Source organism: Dermacentor silvarum, chromosome 5 (genome assembly GCF_013339745.2).
Source record: "Dermacentor silvarum isolate Dsil-2018 chromosome 5, BIME_Dsil_1.4, whole genome shotgun sequence".
In the NCBI taxonomy this organism is placed as follows: domain Eukaryota; kingdom Metazoa; phylum Arthropoda; class Arachnida; order Ixodida; family Ixodidae; genus Dermacentor; species Dermacentor silvarum.
In genome coordinates, this window is record NC_051158.1 from 82092393 (window position 1) to 82118722 (window position 26330).

The following is a 26330-nucleotide window of genomic DNA, read 5'->3' on the forward strand; positions in this document are numbered from 1 at the left end:
TAACGGAAAGTTTTTGAGCAGGGGCAAGTTGAATTGCCCTGAACGTCAACAAACATTGTGTCGCTACACTATCATCGCGTGGGACTACTTTCGAGAAACTTTGGCGTCGGCTTACGTGATTTGAGGCCGCTTCGGGAGGTGGTTTTTTTAAAACGATGACACCACGGAGTACACGCAACGTCACTACCTGATCATGGATGAAGCTAGTCCCTTAGGTGTATACCTAGTGAAATCGGGCAGTAAAGGTGACCGGCTTCTCTTCCGTTATCCGTACGCCGTCGACACGGAAAGCGACTCCCATGCCAACAGTGAGTTAAATGACCTACAATGCCGGCGGCGGCAGCAGCTGTTTTTCAGCGTGTTCGTCAGTGGTGCACGCACTTGTAAAGACCATGTGGAGCATTTATGCGTTCGAATCTGCACTCTTTCAGGGAAACGGACCAACCCGTACTCGCTCACTGTGAACGAAGACACGCTGAATATAACGAGGTGCGAACCAAACTGTCGCGAACGAACTTATTCCTGCTCCCCCGTTGCTGGCCGAACCTGACGTTATGCTTTTTCTTTATTTCTAATTTCAGAGCCCGGAGTTGTTCGGAGATTTCCGACAAAAACTTAGTTTTGTAAGTATGTAAGGTACTGCTCTCGTGAGTAATAGCTTGAAATGCATGGACATCATAACCGTACAGCGATGTTTAGGCCAGCTTAGGAACGTTTAAGATAACTTAATTGAATTGTGAAAAGCTACAAGCATTCAGTACTTGCTTTCTTCATTTTGATGGCTCATGAATTTTAAAAGGACTGTTTTGAAAGTCTTTTGTATAAGTATATATAGCACACACGTTCATACCAAGAGGAGCTGATGAGTGCAAAATAAAATTCTCAAGAATCGGGTACTGCATAGGCACTCAGGTGCTTTGTTCCTTTTTTGTGAATGTGTTTGGTGTATATTGCAAGTGTGTTTTGAACGAAGTCTGTGCGCTTTCACATACTTTGTTTTAGGCTTTGTTGAGATAACATGACTTTCTCTCTGTGCAAGTTTAGGTGATAAATGGTTTCTTGTCTTGTGGCAGAATCTCGGACAAAGCCCTCTCGAACCTCTTCGCCACCAAGAGTGAACTCTGCAACAGAAAGTTCGAACTGAAGGTGAATGATGTACGGTTTGTGGGCCACCCCGTCCAGCTGTGTTCGAAACGAGAGACGTCAACGTTTCTCATGTTCAACGTCGTCTTCGCCCTCAAGGTATAGCCAATCTATTTGAATCTGAGTGTAAGCGGACTTGTTCTTGGTTAGTAAGAGATGTCAGCATTTTTGGCAAGCTGGGCAAGTTGTTATGAATGCAATGCAAAAAGCAGTGAAAACCAAACATTGGTATGTATGCAGTGTAGAAAGCAGTGACCAATTACTGAAACTTCACCTGCTTCATGATGAGTCATCAAGATGTCGATAATAACAGTGTGCTTGTGCTTGCGCCCTGACTACTCATCGGAAGGTAACATTGCACAAATTTCACATCTTTTTCGCGCTCTGTGTAGGCCTATGCCAGTCACGATATTGTCAACTTTTACCATGACTTCACACACAAGATTGCGATAGCCCTGTCCTCTGAAGAGAACCGCTGCAACTATCTTAGTTATGAGCTCAAGAGCATGCTGCGAGCCCATGACGACACTGTGGCCATGCCCGAAGGTGAGCCATCTGCTCGTTTCCTTGATTTATAAAACTGCTCATGGTCATTTTTGGTGGCACTGTCTCTGGTGACGGAAAGCTTTCTTTCAAGGCACCTTTAGTTTCAGCAATAGTATCAGAAATCTGACAGTGTTTTATTGATTCAAAAGAATGTGTTTAAAAAATGGTACTGTTTATCTTTAGAAAATACGGGGGATGGGTTGCCGAGGTGGCGCATTCTCGTGCAAGCCTTACTTACTGCACTGTGACATAGCCAACACTTACCTTCTGTAGCAGCATTGACAGTTGAGCTAGTTGGTATTAATTCATTGTGGCTAAACAGCGCAAGGAAGCATGTACAGTGGAGCCACATTGATACGATTCTGCGTAATACGTTTTTCTGGACAATAAGCTTTTTTTTCTTTTCCCAATATACAATTTGGTTGGATGATACGATTTTCGAATGATACGCTTTATTTTCCGGTTCCCGTGAAGATCGTATCAACGAGGTTCCACTGTAAACTGGAAAGATGGAATGAAACGGGTCAGTGACTTTGAACTAAAGTTTATTGGCATGTGCACAAATATATGAGCAGGATATCACCATTATCACATAAAAACACAAGAAACAAGTAGCAAGAAAAAACAATAGGAAATTATGACATACCCAAAAGCCACCTCTTTCGGTGACAACATGATCAAAGTCTGGCTTATGCGCTCGTCACCCGCTTTGATAGTATGAAAAGGCTTAATTATGAATCTAGTGAGAGCATGCTTATTCTCAAGCGCTTTGGATGAGCCTAGCTAGTCCTCTGCCTTTCCCATCCCATTTCTCTCTCTCTAGCTCATTAATGTAAGGCTGGTAAGCTTTGCTTTAAATGAGCTCAGCTCGTCCACGGCAATATTAGACAGCTTGAGTATAGCGTGCGCAACTAATAGCGTACGCTGTACGCTATAGTACAGTGTACGCTAAGCAGCGCACGTTTATTACAGCTTTAGTTATTCTTCGAAATCTTCCGATCTCAGAGGCCATACACCATCATCACGCCTATCTCTCGAATTCACCGATAGGTGGCGCTGACATATCTAAAAGGTTTCCCTTGTTAGTCTTCGTGTCGTTTGAAACGAGACACGATCTCGAAAACTCCACAAGGTTATCCATAATACACTGTCGTCGAATCCGGCTGAGAGTAAGCGAAAGCCCTTTACGGGGGCAGTGATTTGCTACTAACGAAGTGAATTCTACAAAAGAAACACCAAATTCAATTCAAAGCGGGCAGCGGGGACCGCCGCCATGTTTTATGTTAACTATGCAAACCATGCAAATACGGTTACGCTAAATCTGAGAAATAGCATGCGTACGCTATACGCTATGGGTCGTATAGCGTTCTGTGCATGCGCAGTGAAGACCACTATTTTAAAGCGTACGCAATGGTATAGCATACGCTAAACTAAAACTATCTATTTCTGTTTTCAAAACTATTTGGACGAATGGAATGCATTCACTTGCTTTCTTTTTGTTGCTTCTACTACATAGATAACAGCACTTTGTCAGCGCTCAAGGATGGCCTTCTTGAAATCGCGCTCTTTGGGTGGCTTTTGGCAGGGGCTTTTCAAAGATGGTATCATCCACTGACAGCTTGCTCGTGGGTTGCGTAGGGCCTGGTGCAAGCCATCTGGCAAAGCTCTGCGCGCCGTTTTGAGCTTCATGAAATTTCACGCACTTTGTGAACTGCTTTAGCAGAAGAAGAATGGATGAAAAACTTACTTTGGTGCCAACTTTTGCTTCACATAATAGTTGATTTTTAAAGACTGTAATATAAAGCGTTTTCCTCGTTTCAGACTGTACCGTTTGTGGCAATGACACACTTCGAAATTGCTTAGTACAGCTATTTTTTTATTGAAATATTACTTAATTTGTTTGGCCACATTTTGAAAGGTTCTGTTGCAAACAAAAATGGTCTATGGTACTGAACGATTTTCCACTCCTGCTTAGGGCCATACTTTGGCCTGCAGTATCTAGTTAGTAATAAAATAAAAAAACATCTATATCGCTTAGTGAAGAGATAACATTAGGTTTGCATGCATAAAGTGTGAGGTAAGTTGACTTAGAAACACTTTAGTAGTGTTTTAGAGAAAGGGAAGTTTGAAAATGTGCCGTAATAAAGAAGCAACATAAGGTCACTTTTCGTGAAAAAAATAAAGCGCTTAAGGAGTTAAACAACTTCTTAGTTTCCTGCAACTTTAGATAGCACTGACACGAGTGGCTGTGCGTAACCAGATGGACTAAATCGCCCTTTTTTATTGCAGGCGCATCCTTGGCCAAACGCTTGTTCAGGCACCTGCCCGTCTGTCCTATATATCACGTCCCACGTGACAAAGGTAGGGTGTAGACGAGGCCTGTTGCACAGCTGACAAAGAATGCGTTGATGTAGCTGCAAAAGCAGTCCTGTGGTTAACCAGCTTGTATCAGATGGGCTCAGGTGACTGGAACCGAACGAAGAGGGTTTCTTTGTTGTTATTTCCAAAGGCGCATTCTCGGAAAAGGCACGTGATGCAGTTGACAAGAACGAAGGTGAAGGTGTGGGCCATGACAGTGCTAAGAAGCGATAATTTAGAGAGCCTAGCAGAGTCTGTCCATAAAGCTAAGCAAGCAAAACTACAGGTGTTCTTCACCATGTAGTTGCATAAAAATGGGATGCCCCTCGGAGCCATAGTCTTGGTAAGAGGCACTTGGCCACACAATGTTTCCAGCTTCCTGCCATTGCATTTAGCCTCATTGGAAGTCGAGGATCCCTTCCTGTTGTCTGGTTCCAATGTGTTAGGGGAATTCCTAAGAGAGCATAATCCTGGAGATTTCAAGGCCATGTCTATTTGATGTGGGAGACCTGTTTCATTCTATATTGCATGTTGAGCTTTTGAAGTCTGTTGAGAAGTGTGCTACAGAAGAGAATGACAAGCTTGTGTGTAGCCAAAGTACGAAGTGCCTGTCGAAGCTTTTTCAGGGTTGCTTAGTTCATATTTAAATTCTGCATTTGTTGGATAGGCCAACGGTGTTATCGTGCAGAAGTCTGGGATCTGCGTAGGGTTTAAATTGGTGCCCATTTTGAGCAGTGTCTTCCTGAGTGGTGTTGACAAGTCTATTGAGCACAACCTAAGTGGTTTAGCTCCTCGGAGTGTAGTGGTACGTAAAAGATTACTTGGTGTTTTTGGAGAACTTTGAATTCAACCAAGGCCACAGATGTTTTCAAGATGTTTAAGGAATGGTGTCTTGGCCTGAAGTTTACCATTGGGCTGCCTAGAAAAAACGAGTTGCAATTTCTCGATTTGAAGCTGAAGCGTAATAAACGTGTGTGCTGAGTGTACTCACTGCGCTGAAACATCCACTCCTTAATATTGTGTCGGCACGTTTTAAGCTTGTGAAAAATGTCATTTGTTTTTCGTGTGTCTGCGCTAAATAATCGTGTGTGCATGTGTTGAAAGAAGGTTTTACTAGTCATCTGGTAAAGGGCTGCAGGCTATTCCAAGCACTGTGTTGTGTCTGCTTGTAACAGATTTGTAAATGTGGCCAAGTATGAGGAAATACAGGCCTGCGCGCCATTACCTGTGTGTGTAAAGACAGTCGTCGTCCCGTATGTGCATAAATTCTCACAGCCCCTCTGCACTTGGGCAGTTTGTGCTCTGCAGTGCAGCAGAAAGTTGAAAACGATGCGACTATCTCACGGGGAGCGGCTGTGGGGTGAAGCATGTGAAACCTTTTGTCAGGTGTGCAACAAGCCTCATCTATTCCACGCCTTTGTCATGTGGGAAGTGATATATAGGTAAGACAGGTACCTGAAAAAGCATTTGGCCAAGCATGCGTCTGCAATTAAACCGAGTGATTTAGCCCATCTGGCCACGCCCTACCGCTCGTGCTAACGCTGTCCTAAGTTTCAGGAAACTACGGGGCTGTTTAAGGACAAGCATGCTCTTACTAGATTGACAATTGAGGCTTGTCATAAAATTAAAGCAGGTGATGAGTGTGTTATCCAGGCTTTGATCATGTCTCCGAAGGAAGGCTTTGTTAGATCCATTGTGGTTTTCTGCTCTTTTGCTTGTTGTTTGTTGCTTTTGTGCGATAGTGCTGATATTCTGCCTATGTGTTTGTGCACGTGCCAATAAAGTTTCGTTGAAAGTCGGTACGCTGTCTTGTCCCATCTTCCCCGTGTATGTGCTTGCTTGCGCTGTTTAGCCACAGTGGATTTATTCACCGTAACATGCTGCCTCAATGTAAATTTTCGGTTGTTGAGCCAGTAAATTTAGTTCACAGAAATAGTTGATCCTTTTTTTTTTAGTTCAAGGGAAGTATTCTTGGTTATTTACTTTCGGGAAGACAATCACTTTTGCAAGATTTCACATGACTAGCACTCAGTGGTGCCTATGGGCGAGCGTGTTTCTGACACAGTGCTAAGACGACATGCTTGCCACTGTGCCAGGAATGCTGTTGCCAGTAGGCGATGACATGCTGGGAGCAGTAGTCACGTGTAACCTTGTGAAAGTGATTGCATCATTGAAAGTAAAAAACTGAGAATACCCCCTTCACTGCGCATTATCGCTTGTTGTTAAATCTGTATTTTGGGAAATACAGAGCGTTTCTTTTCCTAATAAACTAATTTTTTTCTGGTTAAAACTTCCAGTAGAAATTGACTTCATCTGCTTTCCTGTTGAAATTCAAATACTAATGTTAAAGAATTGCTCCTAACTATTTCTTACTAATTAGCTTGTAAATTTTCTAAGTTTATTGCCCGTTCTTCGGTACTGGAGTGTAAGTCCAGTTGGTTTGGATACATTTACTACCAAAATGTGTCGTGAAATACATTGGTGCTTTACGTAGCTTTGTTCCTGTACTGAGTACGGCAGTCTTTAAGGAAAGTTTACTGTGGCTCTTTATCATATTTACTCGAATGTAGGCCGATGCTTTTCTTTGGAAAATATTGTATGAAAGCCTCGGGTCAGCTTAGATTCGAAGATTCAGATATTTAACATCACCTTTTGGCCACAGTACGGCCAGACACTGGAAGGAAGTCTTTTCAACTGCGCTGCGAAGCGAATGGCTTTTACTTGACCGCAGAAAACTTGACGCCACTAGGAAGAAAAAGATGTTCGTAATTTTTTCAAAAGACAAGAAGAAGCATAAATGTCTTAACATTGAAGGAAGGCGAGCAGGGTCGCTAACATTACAGGCATCGCTAAAAGCAAGTTCAAACAATTGTCTACTTCAACATATCAATAAAACGTAATAAAATGCACATTCTTGTCACAGTCAAACGTCTTTTTTTTTTTGCGTTCGGCTTGCATTTGAAGAAATATTTTTGTATTTCCTGACCTTTCCAATAATGGGGGTCGTCCTAGATTGGAGTAAATACAATAATGCTTTCTAGGAAATTAGGAGCTGAACACCAATGCATTTCATTGCAAATTTGTAGACATATAGGACTTGCTTATTGTTTTTTTTTATGTGCTCACCCAGACAGCGGGGAATCGCCGTACTACCTGATCCTAAAACGCAGTCAGCTGGCCCGAGACTTGCAGCGTGCATACAATGAGTAAGTTGACCTTGTTATTTTTACTGCAGCCCGATGACACATTGGGGCATAAATGGCACGGAAAAGAGAGAAAAGCTTGTGTCTGAGCAGTGCGTTACAAGTGATATCAAAAGACTGCTGGGAGCCTGACTTGGGCCTAATAACGCTTTCTCCTTCGAACGCCCACTGAAAAACTAGGGTGAATGAAGAAGTTTTGGTCACTCGCCAAACCATCGTGAAAAAAGCAGACATTTCTGAACCTGGGGTGGCACTTGGTGTCTTGGTCACACTTGAGATGAATGCGTGCACTCGGATGTTGCTTGTCCAGCTGACCTCTGTCTCGTGGTGAGGGTTCTGCGAACATCTTTTAGATCTGTCCGAAGACAAAGTTGCACCTTGTTTGCAGCCAGCACTTGGTCATAATCTGTCGGTGGGCACTTTTACCAAATGTAATGCTAGTTTTTTTGCAAGGTAGTTCGTTTGCACGTTGAAGGTACGGGATTTCGTTAAGAGTTTGTGTGTTTTATGAGATGGAAAATGTAGATGGAGCTGCTGTGATGAAATGGTCACAGCCAAGTACCACCATGCACGGCTCGCGCTATATCTTGACTTAAAGGACGGCCAGTGCCTCCTTTGTTCGTGCAAGTGGGTAATACAATGAAGTGCACTTGTGAATTATGAAAAGGGGCTGTACATAGTTGCCCATGTCCTGATGCTAAAGCAGTGACATTTTGCTTGCAAAAGTAAGTGCCGAAATTAACGTGGTAGCAGTGATTGTTTTGCACCATTAATGCTGCCTGTGCACTGCAGTTTTAAAATGATGTGCTTGGTTGCCTTTGAGACTTACCTGGCGAGGTCTTTTGTCTCATTCTCATTCTTACTGTTGACCAGTAAAAGTTTGTGGAAACCTTGTGATGGGGGCTGAGGAAGTGTGGGGATTTTGCAGTATGTACACGTACAGGCTGTTTCACGGACAACTGTCTCCAAATATAGAAAGTAATATCAGAGGGAAAATAACTTTTTCTGGCCCAAAGTCATAGCAGTGGCAAGCTTCAGAATTAATACAATATTTGCCAGTGGGATCTCGATAACTAAACTTCATTAATTACTAACCCAAGTGGACATATTGACATTGCGTAATTGAAGGCGTCCACTGCTCAAGGCTTATCTGCTCAGTGACAATCCTGGGACTAGCACCACGTTAAAAATATCTGTGCCCAAAGATGTGGTAAAAAGTGTTGGCATTCTGCAAATTGTTTTCCCCGAAAGCCTTCTTTATGCACTGTGGCATAAAATAATGCAGAACTCATACTTGCAGACAAATTTTACAGAAAAATATTGCGTCAAATTCAAGGGTTGTCTGAGGATTACTTCTGCTCGGTATTTATTAAAGAACAACTGCTTACAAATAGCATTTGCCAGACAGCGGAGAATAAACCTGTGCTCGCTTCGATGTCTTGGACGTTTCCACTCAGGCAGGACACGCACATGTGATCCTGGCACGAGTGCAAATTGAATTTTGCCTTCTGTCTCGCTGCAACTACAGACATAAGCAGGTGGTGGCGCATACGTTTTAGTCGCACATTACGCTATCACGCCGTCTCCTCTCGAGCCGCCTGCTGTGTGGCGACGCCCACCCTTGTGACAAGGCGCAATATTCGATTGTTCAATAACTACTGGTGGACATGCTCTGAGCACCGACTGCAAGTGTTGTGTGCACTACAGTTCATAATTAAAAAGTAACGTGAAAATTAGTCGATTAATTATCTAACTGGCTACTATACACAACTTTCTGGTTTCTGATAAAGTTTCTGACAAATAGTATTTAGTTTTTTGGCAACTTGCAGTGACGTTGTGGTCATTGCAGGTTGCACAGCAGTGGTTCAGTACAGCTGCACATCAACCGTTGGATCAATGTGTCCTTCTGCCTCCCACACAAGGTCCACCGACTGCACCTGGCTAGAAGCTGTGTCAAGGTGACTTGCTTTTTTATTTTGTGCCGTCACGACTTGTAGGCTGCGGGGCTGAAGAGCTCAACAGCACAGCAGCGCAAGCATACAAAATGGCATTTATTGTTCCTTCTGTACAACGACGATGACTAGCTGATATGCAAAATATAGTCCCTCGTTGAGACACGTTGAGGAATCGAGGGCGTTCGAGTTACCACCCAAGGACACTGAGCGAATCTGTCTTCCATGCTAGACTGTGAGACCTGGGTTATTTGCAGTCGGGGTCTTGTGGACAGAAGCACATCCGAGTGAACACTCACCCACGGAAGTGCCACATTTCAAACCCTTTTGAGGAGTCTTCTGCAGGATAGTTCTGCGAAGTTCACTGGTGAGCGTGCTGTTGGTCCGTGTGTGTGGACACCCACTGCCAAAAAGGGGGAGCAATTGTCTCCTGCACCTAAGTTACGCACAATGTCAAGTGTTGCGAGCGTCTGAAAACATGCATTATCCTTTGTCATAGCTGCAGAACTACACCGACTCCCACCGTCGCATGCATGTCTTGTGGGAAAGTTGATTATTAGGATACCTAAGAGTCAGGTGGGGAAGACAAATGTCGAGGGGAAGTGAGGGGAGTTGTATGACGTAAGGCACCAGCACAAACCAGGGTGGGCGGCACAGGTGGAGGAGTTGCACGAGTGCCACTTGCGTCGTTGGGCATGATGGGGGGTAGAGTGTGACTCCGAAGTTCCAGGGTGGTCGAAATCCAGCACTTCCACCACTTGCCAAGAGGTTTATTAGCAATGAACGCAGGCGAACGGGGAGCAGTCAGAAGCGTTCGGCCAAGGACAGCAACCATGAGCTCATGCCGGTGGCTATGCCGCTGAGGCGCAAGCTACTCTTCTTCATTACACAGTATGTAGTATTGTGCCAGTCATACTTCGTGATATTGCAACATTTTCTATTAAACGATTAATTTAAGCTGCTGAAGTCACAAACAGGAACACTGGCACATAAATGTCTTACATACACAGACCATGCACACTAGCAACTGTCTGTTTGCTTGACACTTGTCGAGCAAATGAATCAAGACATGTAATAGCATCTAGCCATACTGTCATTTGAATCTGTCGCGGAGCGGCATATTTTCGAGAGTTCGAGTGGTTTTTGACGCCAATTAACAGCCGCCAAAAACGTGGTGCACTCACTATGCGGCGTATAATTTCAATTAGCGACTGTCACAGAGCGACACATTTTCAAGAGTTTTCGAGTGGTTTTGACGCTGATTAGCGACACGCCGAATTACGGGTGTCAAAAACATGGGGTCTTCACTATGCGGCGTATGATTTCGATTAGCGACACGCCGAATTACGGCCGTCAAAAGCGTCGTGGCCTCACGGGGTGGCATCTCGATTCGAGACGCGACACGCTGATTACGGACCCAGAAATGTGCGTGTACGTCCGTGTGGTAGTGCCGGGCTCGACCTTGGCCCCCTGACCTTGGGAGAGAGGAGAATCTGCCGTTCTTCGTCCATGGTGAAAGGGGCGCGGCCAAGACTTTTGGGAGGAGCCGTGAATTAATTGAGAACTCTGCATACCGGCAGTTTCCCTACATAGGGAACTAGGGAAAGGAGAGGCTATTTAAGCGCAGGTTTTGGGCCCTGCTGATTAGTCTAGAAGCTGAACCTATGCGCTGCTGAGAAGCCGTCGGGGGGCTAGTGCCGTCCAGTATTGCCTGGGCCGCCTGGCCACGTTGGAACTCCGAGGAACTTGTTGACGTACGAGACGTCAAACCAGCGTCTGCAACGAAGCTCACGGTAGTTCGCCTCAAGTTAGCTCAACCTGCTTGAGAGAAGACGTCAAATCTAGACTCCCGGGCAACCCAGCCCAGCAATTCGCATCCACCTCGACAAGATCGGACCGCCAGTATCCTTTGGGAAAGCTTTGTGCACCGACTTCCACGGTTTATGGACTTGCTGCGGCTGCCCGGCCATGCGTATGACATCATTTGTTTTCTTTTTAACTTTGATTCCTTTTGAACTTTGTTTTAGTGAAATACTGTTACGTGTATTCTTGTGTATCTGATCCTCGCACTGTTTTTTTATATCTACTGTTAAGTGCTCGTATTTATTTGTCTTCATCATTGTGTTATATTAAGTTCAGGTGTGTTAGTCTGTCTTGTGCTTTTCTTTATTATTTTAATTTATTAATTTGTGTATATTTATCAGAAGATAAATATCTTGTTTTTTTTTTGTTTACTCCCGACTCTGACTCTTTTCACTGTGTTCGCTCGAGTACGGAACGACCAACCGGCTTGTCTACCCCGGTGATCGACTTCACTTCGACGACGAATCGAGGACAGCTGTGACAGAATCCAAAAACAACTGGCAGGTTTGCACAAACATGAAGCTTTCCTGAAATGGGCTGGTACAAAAGATGTTTAACGGTGCTTTTTCATTAAACATCTTTCATCATATACTTTTGAAATTGTGTGAATAAAAGAAACTTGCATGCGCGTGGCAGATTTTGTTAGGTCACAGACGGCAGGAAGGAAGTGCTCTTATAATAGCCACCCGTACTACTGTTTCGTGGGCATTACATCAACTAGCAACAAGTCTCTTAAAAAGCTACGAGCGTGCCAGTTTCTGTTATTCTTTCTTCGTTGCAGATAGTGCTTTGAGACGCTGTGCTTCACCGTTAATCATCTTGTACTGGCCATTTCAGGAAAATTGCATGTTTGCACAAACCTGCCATCTCTTTGACACGAAAATACCTTTGTTATATCCGATATTTGTTATAAGCATAGACTATTTGTGGGAAAAAATTGCAGTCAGGTTTATGTGGAAGAAACGCTAGCAGGGTACAGTGGAATCTTGATGATACGATCACGGCTAATACGAATTTCCGGATGATATGAATTTTTCCGTGGTCCCGGCCGAGCCCCATTACTTTGCAACGTGCTAGAGAACGGTTGTTACGAATCAATTTTCAACCCGCGTCTGTTCATACGAACAAACGTCGCCCCACCGACGGCCGCGAAAGAGAACAGCGCGCAGTCACGCGCTTTCTCGCTTTCTCTTTTGGTGCGGACGCGTGGGACGCGGTACCGGACAGCGCGGAGGCCGCGACTGGGCGCGAAGAGTTTGAAGCGGTGGCGCTTTTGTTGCTTTTGTGCTTTTCCTCCTTTTCGGCCGCCCATCAGACAGAGTGGCTGCTGTGCTTCGGGCCGCGTTCTTTGTGCTTGCGGCATTTTGCCTAGTCGCAGCGAGCTATGTCTACCGAGATACAATCTCGGCTGATTCGCGTAGCCATACGCCGAGACGCGGGAGCCTCCGTTGGCGCGTCTTCCGTCGACTGCGTTATCGGTACCGATGGCACAGGGCGATTGTCGGTTTCGCTGCTGGAGTCACACGGTGCAAGGTAGCGCGGCACGTAATCCACGGTGCAAGGTAGTGCGGCAAGTTCAGTTGGGTGCTCCTCCGCTTCTCCCGCTAATAGCCGTATTTTTCTTGCTGTAGGAGGCTTGCGCTTCCATATTCCGAAGGCGTGCTTCATCCAAAATATCTTCTCCATCGAGCAACGATCCATCACTAACCTGGGAGCTCTCAGTAATCTGAATTCTGCGTGTCAAGTGAAGACGCCGGTGTGGTTTACGAAGCAAACTGCGGTTGCCATCTTGCCTCTGCCACAGCAGCAACCAATGGAGAGACCTTTCAGCACGGCAGCCAATCGGAGGCCCGCTTTCATCGCAGGGCCCGTGTGATTACCTATCGCAGACCCGTGTTTCTTTTGTGTTTGTGCGTTTGTTACAAGATGGTGACGATGGACGAATTGAGAAGCGGAATGGCGAAACTTGGAGCTTTCGAACGATACCAAGATGGCGGCGCTCGGTGGGGGGAAATACAAGATATGTCTCCGTGAACTGCGGTGATTTTGCGCGATTTAAAGCTGTTTTCTCACCCTGTGCACTGACGCATTAATTTTTTTGCGTTTTCAGCCAAACCATTTTGATACAGCGTAGATTAGGCGTTGCAGATACTGAAACGCATGGTTTTCAAAAAATTGATTTTACTCGCAATTTTCGTATCTGATCCCCGCGTCCCCCCATAATTTAGCTAGTTTTAATTGTGTTTCGATGATACGAATTTCGGCTAATACGAATATTTTTCGTGACCCCGTGAGATTCGTATCATCGAGATTCCACTGTACCTACAATGAGCCAGCAAAGGCTCTCCTGTCAGTTTTGATCATCCGTCAGTGGCTAGCTGTGCCGATACATGGCATATGGACAACAGTAAGTTTTATATGCGTTTTGCGCCTTTGTTGATATGCGAATCACGATATGTGTGATCAGTGTTATCACATGGGATCGGCATGGTAGCTTACTGGCTGGCAGTGGGCTAGCCAAGTAAGGCCACTGGCCGAAATGCACTTACGTGTCCAGAATGGTCCGTTTCTCAAGCTGATGTTGCCAAGTAGCTACCAGAATACATACTTTGAGCTTTCGAGTGAACAAATATTAGTTTGCTGTAACCAATATTGTCTTGCATTTTTTGTTTCAATGTAACTGTAGAATTGTCATTGAAATAATGCATGGCCAACCAAGCTTTATATTTACTTTTCAGTAATTCATTATAGTGTTCATCATATCTTGGTTCAACTGTATTGCATAATGGAGTTGTGAGAAGTTGGTGTAGCAGAAGCAAGAGCTCACCAAGAAGGTTGTCTCAGATGGATTTTGGGCTTAAGAGGCATCATGATCTTTTCGTGGACATGTTGACACTGCGAGCCTATAAATAACTGGGAACTATTCTTTTGTTTCAACAGGCCGAAGCTATTCAGAAGTGCCTGACACAACTCAGGTGAGCATTTGCATTGTGTGTGTTTGTTTCTATGCTGCGCATGCTGAAATTTTATTGTCCAGTTAACTGAGGTGACTGGCAAACAAAGTACTATATTTTTCATAATTTTGCCTGTATTTCTTGTTCAGCTGTAGCGCTCTACTAGAAACATGCAGTTATTTAACCACATATTACGGAGAACTTGCAGTGCTGTATAGGCATTATAGACAGGCTGCGTGCTTGTTTGATGAAGGGACATTCACCATGCAAAAAAAAAAAACAAAAAACACTCTGCAATTTGTCTTTTGTGGGGGTGCCCCAGGTTAGGGGGTAGGTATGCGTGCACAAGAAGAAAGAAAAACAAAACGAGAAATATGTTGCAGAATTCACGTCTGATTATGAGAATGCAGTAGCATTTCCAGGACATGCCAAACTTTCCAGGCCATACCATTCCCTCCTGCTTTTGGTGGACCCGAGGGAGCTGGTGGAATCTCTACCTACGGATGCATCATCCGCACTTGTCAGACTCATCCACACGGCCAGCCCAATGCGCAGCCTGGTGCAACTGGCTGCAGATACGGATCTTACTCTGCGACAGGCACGTGTGGTCTTCTGTCTTTGAAGTTGCGGGGGAACTTAATGCGGCTAGTTGAGAAAATTATTATATATATATATATATCGCTGCTCCACCTGTGTACATTTTGCACTGTTAAAGGGGAAATAGTTGTGTTAATTTTGGTGGCAACTGTCAGTCTGCCTTCTCTCTTTTCGATTTCTTGAATATATCTCTTTTGTCAATCAACAGTCTCTATACTTTTCAAGAACAACTGTTAAGCATTTGCTCTGAGGCCCTTAAACAAATAGGGAGAAATGACAAAATCCAAGTATAAAGAAAAGCAAGCAAGCTGTAGAGAAAACATTATAAAAGAACAACAGAGGTATGACCAAAAAACGAAAAAGTGTATTGTAGTGGCTTGTTAATTATACAACTCCATTGACACTATAGCAGATTGCAGGTAAGGGAATGTAATATATCAGAATAAGCAGAATACGTTATCATCATCGACCCAATTTATTGTGTCCACTGTGGACCTCTGTGTGCAGTCTCTGTTTATGCCTTTGATGTAGCTACCACCATTGTCCTATGCCTGCACAAATTCCTTCATCATACCACCTAGTTCTGTGTCAACCTTGACTGCATTTCCCTTCCCTTAGCAGCCATTGTGTAACTCTAATAGACCACCAATTACCTGCTCTACACATTACATGGCCAGCCCAACTTAATTTATTCCTCTCACTCTCAACTGCCATATCTCTACCCCTATTTGCTCTAGGTATAATGCGCACAATTGTCTCACAGTTTTATTGTTACACGACTAATTTTTCATTCCATTGCTCATTGGGTGGTCCTTAGTTTCTTTTAAAGGTTCTGCAGAACACATACTGTTAGCTTTTTAATCAAGCCATAGGCTTAAGTGAGAAGTTTACTTTGCTTCATGTGTTCAAAAAGGGGTTATGTTTGATGCTCCTTTACCATTGTTTGCTTTAAAAGAAATTGTCTGTGGACTGTGTTTGGCTCGATTGCTTATCGGAGGATTCATTGCCTCAGGTATTTCAACTGTCGGCACATCTAGTCTACTGGGCCAAGGCCACCATCATCTACCCTCTGTGTGAGAGCAACTGCTACGTCCTTGCTCCCAATGCACCGACCAATCTGTGAGTGGGTTTGATGGCACTGGAGCCTTTGCTTTACTGCTTGATAGAAGAGAAAAAAAATGAAAGGTGGGGAGGTTAACAAGGTTGCATCCAGTTTGCTACCCTACGCTAAGGGAGGGGTAAGCAGGTAGAAAAGGGAAAAGGATGACAAGGGATGCGCACACACTCATGACAGCATTCACCGCACATTCAAAGGCAGTCACTGAGCCCAGTCTTTAAAAAATGCAGCAGGGCTCTGATGGCCTTCTGTGCGCATGACTGTTGTGTCCATGGTCCCGAATTTTTTTTTCTTCTATGAACTCTCTGTCATCAACTCGGCTCAAAGTGGTATGCAGAGTTTGGATTTCATCGCCGAAACACAAAGGTATGTACTGTGGCCTCATCGCAATCACAAAACTTGCTCGATGGTGATTTTTGGATGCAAAAGGGGCAAACAAGTCGAGATGGCTGGCTGACTTTCATTCCTGCTTAGACCAATGAGAGGACACAGCACCATTAGCGTCCAAAGGAGAACCTCGGTGTCACCACTAAGAGGGAGCAGTGGCTGTTCTTCTGCTTGGCTTTTGCAGACTTGCTTTCTTGCCCTTTTGCTATGGTTTGTCTCTGCGATTACCTTGTTGCTATGACAACCCTATTCGTGCCTAGAAGCCAACTGGGGAAGCGGATTTCTCTGCTAACAGTGGCACCAAGAGTCTGCCTTTGGAGGCTGTCGACAAGCTTTTCTTTTTGTCAAAATGACTCGAAACACTGTAGTTATGGGGCATAGCTACTATTTCTCTAAGTTAGGGTAGTGTATTTGTAAGGTCAATTCAATCTGTTCTTTTTCCTGTTTTCTTTTTCTCAATGGCTGCTTGTTCACTTGGCCGCTTGTCCACGAGACCGTACTGTGAATGATGCACGCTCAGCAATCATGGATTATGATAGTGCGGCTGGTGCATAACTGTCCTTTGGGTAGTTGACATTCCTTCTAATATTTCCTTTTCATCGTAGACCAATGCCTTCGTTGTATTTAAATGAACCTGGTAAACTTGGAATGATAAATAAATCTGTTTTCTAATGCTCTGGTCCATGTCACGTGAGCTTCGCTGTAATAGAGATAACACAACTGAAATCAATGTTTTAATTTCAGAAAGTCTCCAGTGCACGAGAGGTTTGCAGAGATGTTTCCTGGAGTCTCCCTGCCGGCATTTATGTCCAAGTTCTCGCTGCCGACTTCATTGTCCCAGCTGAACGACCCTATGGACCTGAAGAATGAGCGGGTATGTCTCATGGGTAGTCTGTACTTGTGTTTTTGGATGTTATCTGCATTCAATGCTGCGCTTGAATTGGCTATACAGTCAACGACTGATTTTTTCCGATGCCAAGTTTTTCAGACATGCCCAATAATTCCGACGCCTTTGCCACACCACCCTGTATCCCATAGAGCCAGTGTATAAGGACGCCTGAAATTTACGATGCCGAAACCCTTTGCTGTCTGATTTTTCGGACTTCTTGCTGTGACCACAGGTCAGAAATGAAAAAAATTGAAGCCATCACCGCTGCTGCTTTGATTATCTCGCAGCATTGAATCGGCGCTCTCGCACGATGATCCCTCCAGTGGCCGTAGCCACTGTGGCAACTCTAGGCCTAGCTGCTTCGACATTCACTACCAAGCCTCCATCTGTTCGGTGCCATGTTTTTCATTTAAAGAATTCGCTGCTGTTAGCAATGGTGCCAACTCTGCCTTTGTTATCCTTGCCGATGGCTTTGAAGCGCGGAAAGTATGGCAAGGGGTCGAGTGTTGCATGATGTTGGTTTTCGAAAGTCAGCTTTGCCACTAAACTGTGGTGTTCTGCAGTCGAGCATACACAGTGTATCGCAGTGATGCATAGTAAGAGTGCAAAGCGGCGACTGTCACGGGACACAGTATGTATTCTTTAATTATACATGTGTGCACCTGCTATCTCCTGTCGCAGTACGAGCACCGATACGCCTAGTGAGTGTACTGGCAGGCCTTCAGAGCTGTTTCGGATGTGCCTATGGTGATTTGTGCCCTTGGGGGCAGTAAAAGGCCTGCATTCATTTTTTTCTGACTGCCGGAATTTTTGTATGTTTTCGCAGCCCCTAGGGAGTCATAAAAATGGGATGTTGACTATATATGTAGCGTTCTAGCTAAACCAGGTCAGCAGTGTAACACTTAGGATATCAGTGCAAGTTTTGGAAAATTCAGGGTAGTATAACTTATGTTTAATGCAGGACAGAGTTGATTATAGTTGATTTCTGGGGGGGGGGGGGGGGTTGTTTTTTGCAATAAATTAGACTGATGATGATAGGAAACAGAGCTCTGGGATAGACGTCACTGATTAGGTGCTACCAAAATTCAAACCAATTCAAGCATTTTATGGGTAATTAATATTTGAACACAAGGCCTAGCTTTCCTGAAGCTCTTAATGCTGCTGTAATCATTTATAAGTGTGCAGAAATAAGCATTTGCAAAAAGTATATGGACGCAGTGAGGGTTTGTATCCTGTACAAGAGTGCTAAAAGTTGAATTTGGATGAAATTTTCCATGGATACAGTGGGAATTGTGTGTGATAAGTAGGTAAAATGATAAAAGCCTGGGTTAGTTGCAGGAGACTCAAGAATGACTAGTCTTGCTAATTGCAAATAACATCCATTGGCAGATTTGAAACCATTGCTGCAAAAAAGCTAAAACTGAAACTTCAAACACATAAAGTGGGTACGTTGGAAAACATACTAGAGAAATTATTACATGAGAGATTATTGGTAAAGCCATACGAAATAGTTAAGGTTGCTCTAATTAGCAAAACTTTGATGGTGATGGTGATAAGAGGTTGAGCAGCACATTCTTAATCTCCTCATTCTGCTGGCACTGGTGTAATGACCACATGGTGTTTGCAGCTGCAGACAGGGGCAAGCGAATCTCCTTTAGCATGCATCTGATTTATCTGTCTGCAGAAGCAGCTGTTGCAGATCCTGGTGTGGATGCTTCAGGAGAGGATTCTGATGCAGCTGCACACCTACGTCTACCTCGTGCCAACCGAGCAGCCAACAAACGGGTACCTCGGGTCGCGGCCTTACCTGTCTGAACCTCACCTGGGTCACCGACCGGCCACCAGCCAATCGGACTTCAGTGGCTCAGGTCAGAAGTGAAGCTGAGCGCTTTTATAGTGAATGGCCATCTTTGCGGTGCTTGGCAAATATGATGTCCACTTGGTGTCATTCCCTTCAAATGCTTCTGCCATCGCTTTGTGACTTGCAAGTATGTTGTGGGAGGTTCGGGCCTTTCATTGCGAAAGCAATTGCGTGAACACTCGAGCCGCATTCGTCCGGCCGGTGCTGCCGCTGTCGCGCTGTCATAGTACCGACAGTGCGTGCACAGCCCATGCGTAGAGGGTTGAAGGTTTCTAGAGTTGTAAGCGATGCACAGTGTGTTTCGCTGTAAAAATGATGGAAGCCAAATGGACGCACTGCTATGCTTCGCTTGATTGGCTCTGCAGGGCTACGTCGTGCCTTGTTGTCGCTACAAATTGTTAGAATGCCATTCGAGGAGCTCGAGCGTAATGCTGAACCTTGCTATTCTTATTCCCTTCGTTTCCTTGCCCCTCATGCAAAACTGTCAGTTTTCTTTTTTTCCTGCTGAATATGAAGAAGCACAGTACAACAATACTGTACTTGGTGCTGTGGGTAATGAAATAAAAAGATAATAAAATAAATTTTAGCAATTTGACAGTGCATGTCCCACTGCAGTGTCTGCAGTGGCTATGGCATTCTGCTGTTGAACATGAGGGTCACTTTCTAACCGCAGTGGACGCATTACAGAACTCCAGGTGGTTGAATTTAATCTCGAGTTCCTTATTATGGGTGTCCCTCATGGCCCTTTGTGTTGCTTTTGCATATTAACTCTTTCCGTACCACACCCATTGGGCATCGTTAGCGCTTTATCGATGGTTTGAAACGCTGCTTTCGAGACCTTCCGTGCTGCTCACAGACACACTGCGCCATCGGACGTGAAAGAGGAGAAACTATATATTTGTTTTCTAAGCAGTTCGCTTTTTTCCTGCCAGGTGGTGATTTTTAAACGCGCTCCGAAGTTTCGCGTTCCTCAAAGCAGAACGTAAAAATATCTTGCTCCGGAAACAGTGCGCGCGCTTCGTAAAGTCGCAGATATCTCGATTCCGCTACCTCTGCGGCTGATCTTATGGATACATCGAATAGCAGCAAGTCAGAGGACGCTGACTTTTCGTCGGACTTTGAGTCTGAAAGTGACACGACGCAGACCAGCCCGGAACATTGGCGGCCGCAGCCCGGCACGCCCAACTGTAGTGCTTGCAGTTAAATTTTTGTGTCGCAATACCTGTTCAATGAAAAATTTTTATTTTTTCAGAGATGGTGCCTAATAGACGGCAATACATTTGTATATCCCATAATTTTCGTAGCATTTTTTCCTTAGTAGATACAAGCGTGACTTTACAAACTTGTTCAATTTTATTGCACAATCTTGAATTTAACAATTTATATCTTTTTTGTGACATGCATCTCGTTAATAAAAGCTTTTATGCGTGAAAAGTGCATTCATTTTGTTTTCTGTTTATGTATTAAATTAAATATTGAGTGCAGTGGTTCCTTCAGAAAAAAAAATATCTGCCGTAACATACAAAAAAAATACCTATTTTGCCCATGGTAGAGAAAGAGTTAAACCCCATAATTTAATTTTAACTTGAAGCTGTTGGGGTAAACAAATTAAGGGGGTGAGGGAGACTGCTCTTTGAAGCTGAATGTTGGCCCAAATACCTTTACGCTTTCCTTTGCTCCAGGTTTTTGTGGAGAATTTAGTATTTTTGCTTGATTGGATCCTGGTGTCGTCCTTGATTGATTTGGCCTTTGCCATAATCACCATGAACATGTCATGAAATGTTTTCTTTCGTATTCTGAAAACGGAATTTCTCATGGTGTCACAGTTTTGGAGAGAGAGGATGTCTCTGGTTCTACTTATCCTATCACAATAACAATTTTTTGTGAGAAAGGTAGACAATTATAAAGTGTAGTAGGCCTATAATATGAACAAACAATGTTATAGAAATTTTCAAAAAGTAATAGAGTCAAAATAGATTATTCGGACAACTCCGCCACAAGCCCCATAGACCTAATGTATATAAGATACCTTGCAGCGCATCATGTGATAATTTGGACTCTGCCTGTATGCACAACCGTAGTCTAATATGGCCACTGAGTCAAGCAGAAATAGCAGTAGTTTTATTTTGAGACGTCACCGGCATGGTTGTCAACCATGTTGCCGGCACTTTGTGAAACTGAAACTAGCAAAGCCTAGTCGATCTAGTAGTCACCAATGAGAATTCGGTGCATGCATTGAATGTACTTTCCGTAGCGCGAGCATGACAGTGGTCAAGATAAGAGCTGCGATGTTGTAGTGATGCCTTCTGCTGATTCTATTCCACTCTTACCATCTACCGTTTGTGGCCAGCTGATCCTGTTGATAATAGCTCACCTCAGAGACCTGCTGCAGGTTTCAGATTCAAAAATGCAGTATAATGGTAATAAATTCAGTGTTCACACATTTCTACGTTTTTTTCTTTGGAACACGACATAGTTTTAAAAAGCTCATGAATTTTACCTGGGCTGACAAAGTGGCCTGGAAGTATCTTTGAACATTTGCAGTGCACAAACAGACTGTGCGATTCAGGTATGAAGATCCCTGTAAAAGAAAAAGAAAATGCATAAGTGGGTACATGGGTAAGTGCACTAAAATTGGCCAGGATTCTTTTGGTGGCTTGAATGTGTATCTTTTATACCTCAAAATGTGACTGCATCTCGGCAAGCCAACTGTAATCATCATGTTGTTGCTTTCCTCACAGTGCCCAGCGAAGATTCCATGATTGGCAGCCCGAGTCAGTCCAGCCAGTCTTCCAAGTGCGGTTCCGACGAAGACCTCTCACCGGCTGAGTCTGATGGTCGCTTTGCGCTGTCCTGGGATGAGAAGGAGGCCGTGGCTAGGGTGCCTGCTTACCGGAACCTCGAAGACCGCAAGCTTTTTCTCAGGTGATCACAGGTTCTCAGCTCTCTCACTATTATAACACGTGTTTTTATAGAGATAACAGAATTAAAAAAAAATCCTCTGCAGGATATAGCACTAATCTGCTGCTTGAGCTGGATGAGAAGCAGACATTACTTGCACAAGAACTAAAAATGCCTGTGTTACTAATTTACAAAATTTCTGTAACTAACCTTCAAGTAATTAATTTAGCGCACATATTGCAATTTACGAATTGAAGCCACTGAGTTTTCAATCTAAAAGCATGAAATTTGGAACAAATTTTGAAAGTAGCACCAGTTTGTAGATAAGCATAGTCAAACGTGTGGTAAAATGCTTTGCTGTTTCACTTACTTTTGTAGCGTAATGCTTTTATGCATCAAAACACAAAAATACCGGAATATCCGTGTATTTCGTCGCACAGTTTGGAAACGCATATCTTGAAACTGGTGTCATCCTCTGAATTCGTTACAAACGGTTATATCTTGCGAGCTCACCTTTTACAAATAAATTGCAAATATTTGTGCAATAAAGTAATTAGTTTGAAAGTTGATCAGTGAGATTTTGGTTATCGGTCTCGCGTTTTAACGCGATAGCATTTAGGGCCCCGTGTCGCAGAAAATCCGGTGTCGGCAACCAGCATGTGATCGTGGGTGGTGGCGAAAATCATCCAACCACATCGACAGCGCAGGCCCTCCACGTGGTGCAAGGTTTTGGTGAACAAAAATTGAATTTCTCACAGTGAAATCCGTCAGAAAAATGGTAAAGTACGCCTTTACCATTCGGCATCGGATTCGCCGTCGAATCGTTTACGAATCGGCGTCGGATAGTAATTTGAATGTACGAGAAAACCTAATTCTGCTACGAGGAAACTCAAACACAAACCCCTTTTCCAGCATTTCTACCAGACCTGCGCGTCGCAGCAACAGCAAACAATTCGTAAAATAATAAAAAGAAGGTGCTAGGGCCTTCACATTTTAATATAAGATCACTTATATTGCCCCTGGAAAAACGTCTTTCCAGCAATGTATTTCAGTTTAAAAATGAAGCCGACTTAAGGGGATCGGTGTAAGCTTGGTCTTTGTAAGCTGGTTTTCCCACGTTCAGTGTTGCAGTGAATGAAGCCTACTTGCCGTATGCGAACGATGCGATGCGAACGGATCCCGATCACGCAATCGCATTCTATTCGTAAGTTGTGAAATGTGTCTGAAGTAAACAAAGGGAACCACATTGCCAGTAAAACAAATTCCCAAATGTGCGTGCTATTTTCTTTTTTTATTTCTGTGTAATAAGCTGTTTAGAAGTAATAGATTGATTGGGTGCTTAACGTTCATTGAAGTTTGTAAGTCTATACCATTCTTTGTTTTTCATGCCTACCATGAGTTTTATGGGAGGGGGGTGGAGCCAGAAGGGGGCAAATGCACGGGAGCTTTAGAACAATATTTGTGCATGTGTGCTTGACATCACTTAATTTTTTTGCCGTACACATACAAAGCCACACCATTATTATATTGCGCATTTATTTGTATTTTTGTCCACCTTGTGGGAGAAGTTATGCAATTGTTTTTATTATTTGTAATAATGTTCTTATACAAAATTTACCTGTGTTTTCTCGAAATGTTCTTTTGATATTGAGATATTATGCTTATATTATACAAACTATTTTTGTAATTTCTTACCGCACTTTATTTGCATGTTCGGTAGTGCCTTATTTGAATAGATAATGTCTCTCCCGTTGTTGGTATAGTGTTGAAGGTGTTTCAGTTGCACGGTTATACCTTATTTCATGCATCACCATGCGTTCTAACATGTTTTTAAATAAAGTCATGCCACTCATTTCAGGTTATGCCCACGCTTCAAGGGCAAGGACCACCTCGAGGAGATCATGTACTACGAGAATGTGCGCCGGTCTCACCTTCTCGCTCTTTTGGACAAGTTCCGGGAGGTGCTCTTCACTGTGCAGCACGAAGACCCCACAATAGCGGTGTTCTACAGCTGACATAGTGGATATTAGGTTTTTTTCTCTTCAAAGAGTGGGCCCACATATTGCCTGTGGACATTGCTGGTAAAAGCTCTGGCTAGTCTGTTTCAAGTGCAGTGTTCTGTTGCAGTTGATATGAGGAATTACTTTTGCCTGTTAAATGACGGAATGACAGCATGCTCACCTTGGATTACCCATTCATATTTTTGTTCTGGAAGTTGTGCCATATGTACTTCTTGAACCACTTATCATTATTTTTAAAAAGGCAAGAGCACAGCCAGATGTTATGATTGAGAATTTTAAAGAAGAGTGGGCTTGCATTATGTAACAACAGTTGTATTGTGTGGAGTTATAAGATCTGCAGTCTTTCCTGTTCTGTAATATGTAGAAAGTTAAGGGACTGTTGTTTCTGTATATGAGTGCAGGCTGGAAATATGAATGCGAGGCTGCGGAAATGTGCAAGTTTTTCTTGGATACCACGCTTCGCAAACTTTTTATGCCAACTGTGCACCTTGTATATTTCAAAAGTGTGAAGCCACTTGTTTATTTTGTGAGAATGAATGCAGGGAAAGCAGCCAAGGCGCAAGATCTTGAATGTTCCGTGATCTGGTCTCTTATTGTTGGCATTCGTGCATGAAGAAGATTGCGCACTGTAGTTAGAACTTGTCAAAGGATAGGCGAGTGCTTTAACTGCAACGTTTTTGCAGAGTGTGGTGCAGCTAGTGAGTGGTGTTTATCTCTTTCGGCTGCCACTTTTAGGGAAAGAAAAAAAAAGAAATATTTAGGGAAATGCACGCAACTTCGATCGTCTACACGTCATAGCGAGCAGCTACTGTTATTGCTTACTTCACTGTGGTGTGGTGTGGTGAGGGGTTAGAACTGTGCTGCACTTACTTACCTTCAGTAATGAAGGTACGTGTAAATTAAAGAAGGGGCTGGAGTGTCGCAAAGACAACCTATCCACTGTAAAAACAGTGCAGCTTTGTATACACTGTGCTTTGTAAGCCTTGAGCAGACTGTGTTATGCATAGCGTTTGAAGAATGCATTGCAACAAAAGTACAACACATGAAACACTTCACAATTTCACGTTCCTACATGCCGGGCATTCTGTTTTGCTGATGTCCAGTTCCCATGAACTGTAACGAGCTTGCCATGGTTTGTCAAAGGCAGGCTAGTGTTAATGTGGGCAGCTGGTCTAGAAACCTTTTTAAAAAATCAGCTTGCTGTTTTCTGCAGAATTGTTCTTCTCTAGATTTTGCTTTGTCACAGGGTAAGCCTCGTGCAAAAACATTTTAATTTAATGCCAGGCACTTTTCTCTTAAAAAGCATGCTATCAGTATGGTGTCTGGAAAGTGCATGATCCAGAACTTATGTATGTTTCGGTTCTTTTGAAAGCGTCTTATGGCTATGTTTTTGTGCACGTGTTCATTAATCACACTGTTTTAGTGTGTGTGAAGCAATGAGAAACTGTGGGTTTCCGGCCACCAGTGGCTGGACTCAGTGCATTGGTGTGAACTTCCTCCATGTTGTTTCTGTGCAGTGAAAAATTGTGCAGAAAAATAAAAGAAGTCGTAAAGACTGTTCTTTATGAAGCCATAGCGTAGATCTTGAAAACTTTGTGTGTTGTCAAACCTGATTATACCGAGCCCAGTTATGCTGAATGCTCCTTTATTAGAACAATTTCTCAACACTGTAAAGCTGCCATGACAATGCATAGCTAAATGTGCTGTTACATCAAACGAAAATCATATCGACACCTTATAAACCAAGCGCCATGCAATGTCAAACTGAAAGAGCTCCATAAGTTGGTTTTCCTGCACCGACATGCTCCTACCACCTGAAGGGGAAAAAGAAAATCCGAGGACACCTAAGCACTTATTATGAGTTGTGAATGCGAAAGCATTAATATCCAGTTGAACGCCGCTGAATGGTCCTTCAAGTTATGAACCCTTTGCAGGCAAGCGAACACATTGAGACGGTTAGCGTGTTTTGATTTGGCCTTACCGAGGTGCAGTTAAAAAGCAGGCGAGAGCTTGCGCTGACGAGGAAGGCACAGATAACACAGGCTTCCGAGAATGAGGGCGACATGCCGTTGTGATGCGCTCTCCCCTAACACAACACCTGGCACACTACCGAGGCAGCAGGTGTTCCCTTTCCCCCGCTCTGCTACGTCGAGGCGTGCTCGTGCCGTGGCATCACAGCCAACGGGAACTCCGTTGAGGTGTGCTCGTGACGTGGCGTAGCCGATGGGAATTTACCTGCCGTTCCACTGCTACAGATGACAGATGCCGGCTTTTTCGCTCAATCAGCCATTTGACACTTTCACATCAAAGAAAAGCAGACCTCGTGCATTGTAGGAATCAGTGTTATGTGAAGTATTTTGCAAGTAGCTGACTATCTAGCCTCATTTGGGATTCTGCAAAGTGTTCATTGGTGAAACATGTCAATTGCGAGCAATTGCGAGCAATTGTGTTTGCAAGGTTACTGTGTGTTTGTGATGACAGCATAAGGACGGTGACAATGCTTGCAGAGTCACGATGGCATGGCAACAATGACATGAT

The 26330-nt window shown here is 43.8% G+C and overlaps 1 protein-coding gene across 4 annotated transcripts; it reads left to right on the top strand.

Moving 5' to 3' along the window:
- The first annotated feature begins 71 nt into the window (after positions 1 to 71).
- On the top strand, positions 72 to 25361 carry LOC119453541 (GATOR complex protein NPRL3). 4 transcript variants are annotated; one of them, XM_037715590.2, is made up of 16 exons: positions 72 to 308; positions 432 to 489; positions 582 to 623; positions 1074 to 1242; positions 1536 to 1689; positions 3979 to 4050; positions 7178 to 7253; positions 9100 to 9208; positions 14006 to 14040; positions 14461 to 14617; positions 15629 to 15735; positions 16061 to 16099; positions 16865 to 16994; positions 18694 to 18877; positions 21612 to 21795; positions 23630 to 25361. In XM_037715590.2, exons 1-16 carry the CDS (start codon positions 194 to 196, stop codon positions 23784 to 23786), a joined length of 1788 nt encoding a protein of 595 aa, XP_037571518.1. In that variant the 5' UTR covers positions 72 to 193; the 3' UTR covers positions 23787 to 25361. The 4 variants fall into 4 exon arrangements, with proteins under 4 accessions (XP_037571518.1, XP_037571519.1, XP_037571520.1 ...); XM_037715591.2 differs by lacking the exon at positions 16061 to 16099; XM_037715592.2 differs by lacking the exon at positions 3979 to 4050.
- The last annotated feature ends 969 nt before the right edge of the window (positions 25362 to 26330 follow it).

Bases quoted from the DNA above. Each gene is read 5' to 3' on its own strand.
- LOC119453541 (XM_037715590.2), top strand. From the start codon at position 194: ATGGATGAAGCTAGTCCCTTAGGTGTATACCTAGTGAAATCGGGCAGT. The intron at 309-431 runs GTGAGTTAAATG...GCACTCTTTCAG, and splicing joins AAGCGACTCCCATGCCAACA to GGAAACGGACCAACCCGTAC. The intron at 9,209-14,005 runs GTGACTTGCTTT...TTGTTTCAACAG, and splicing joins TGGCTAGAAGCTGTGTCAAG to GCCGAAGCTATTCAGAAGTG.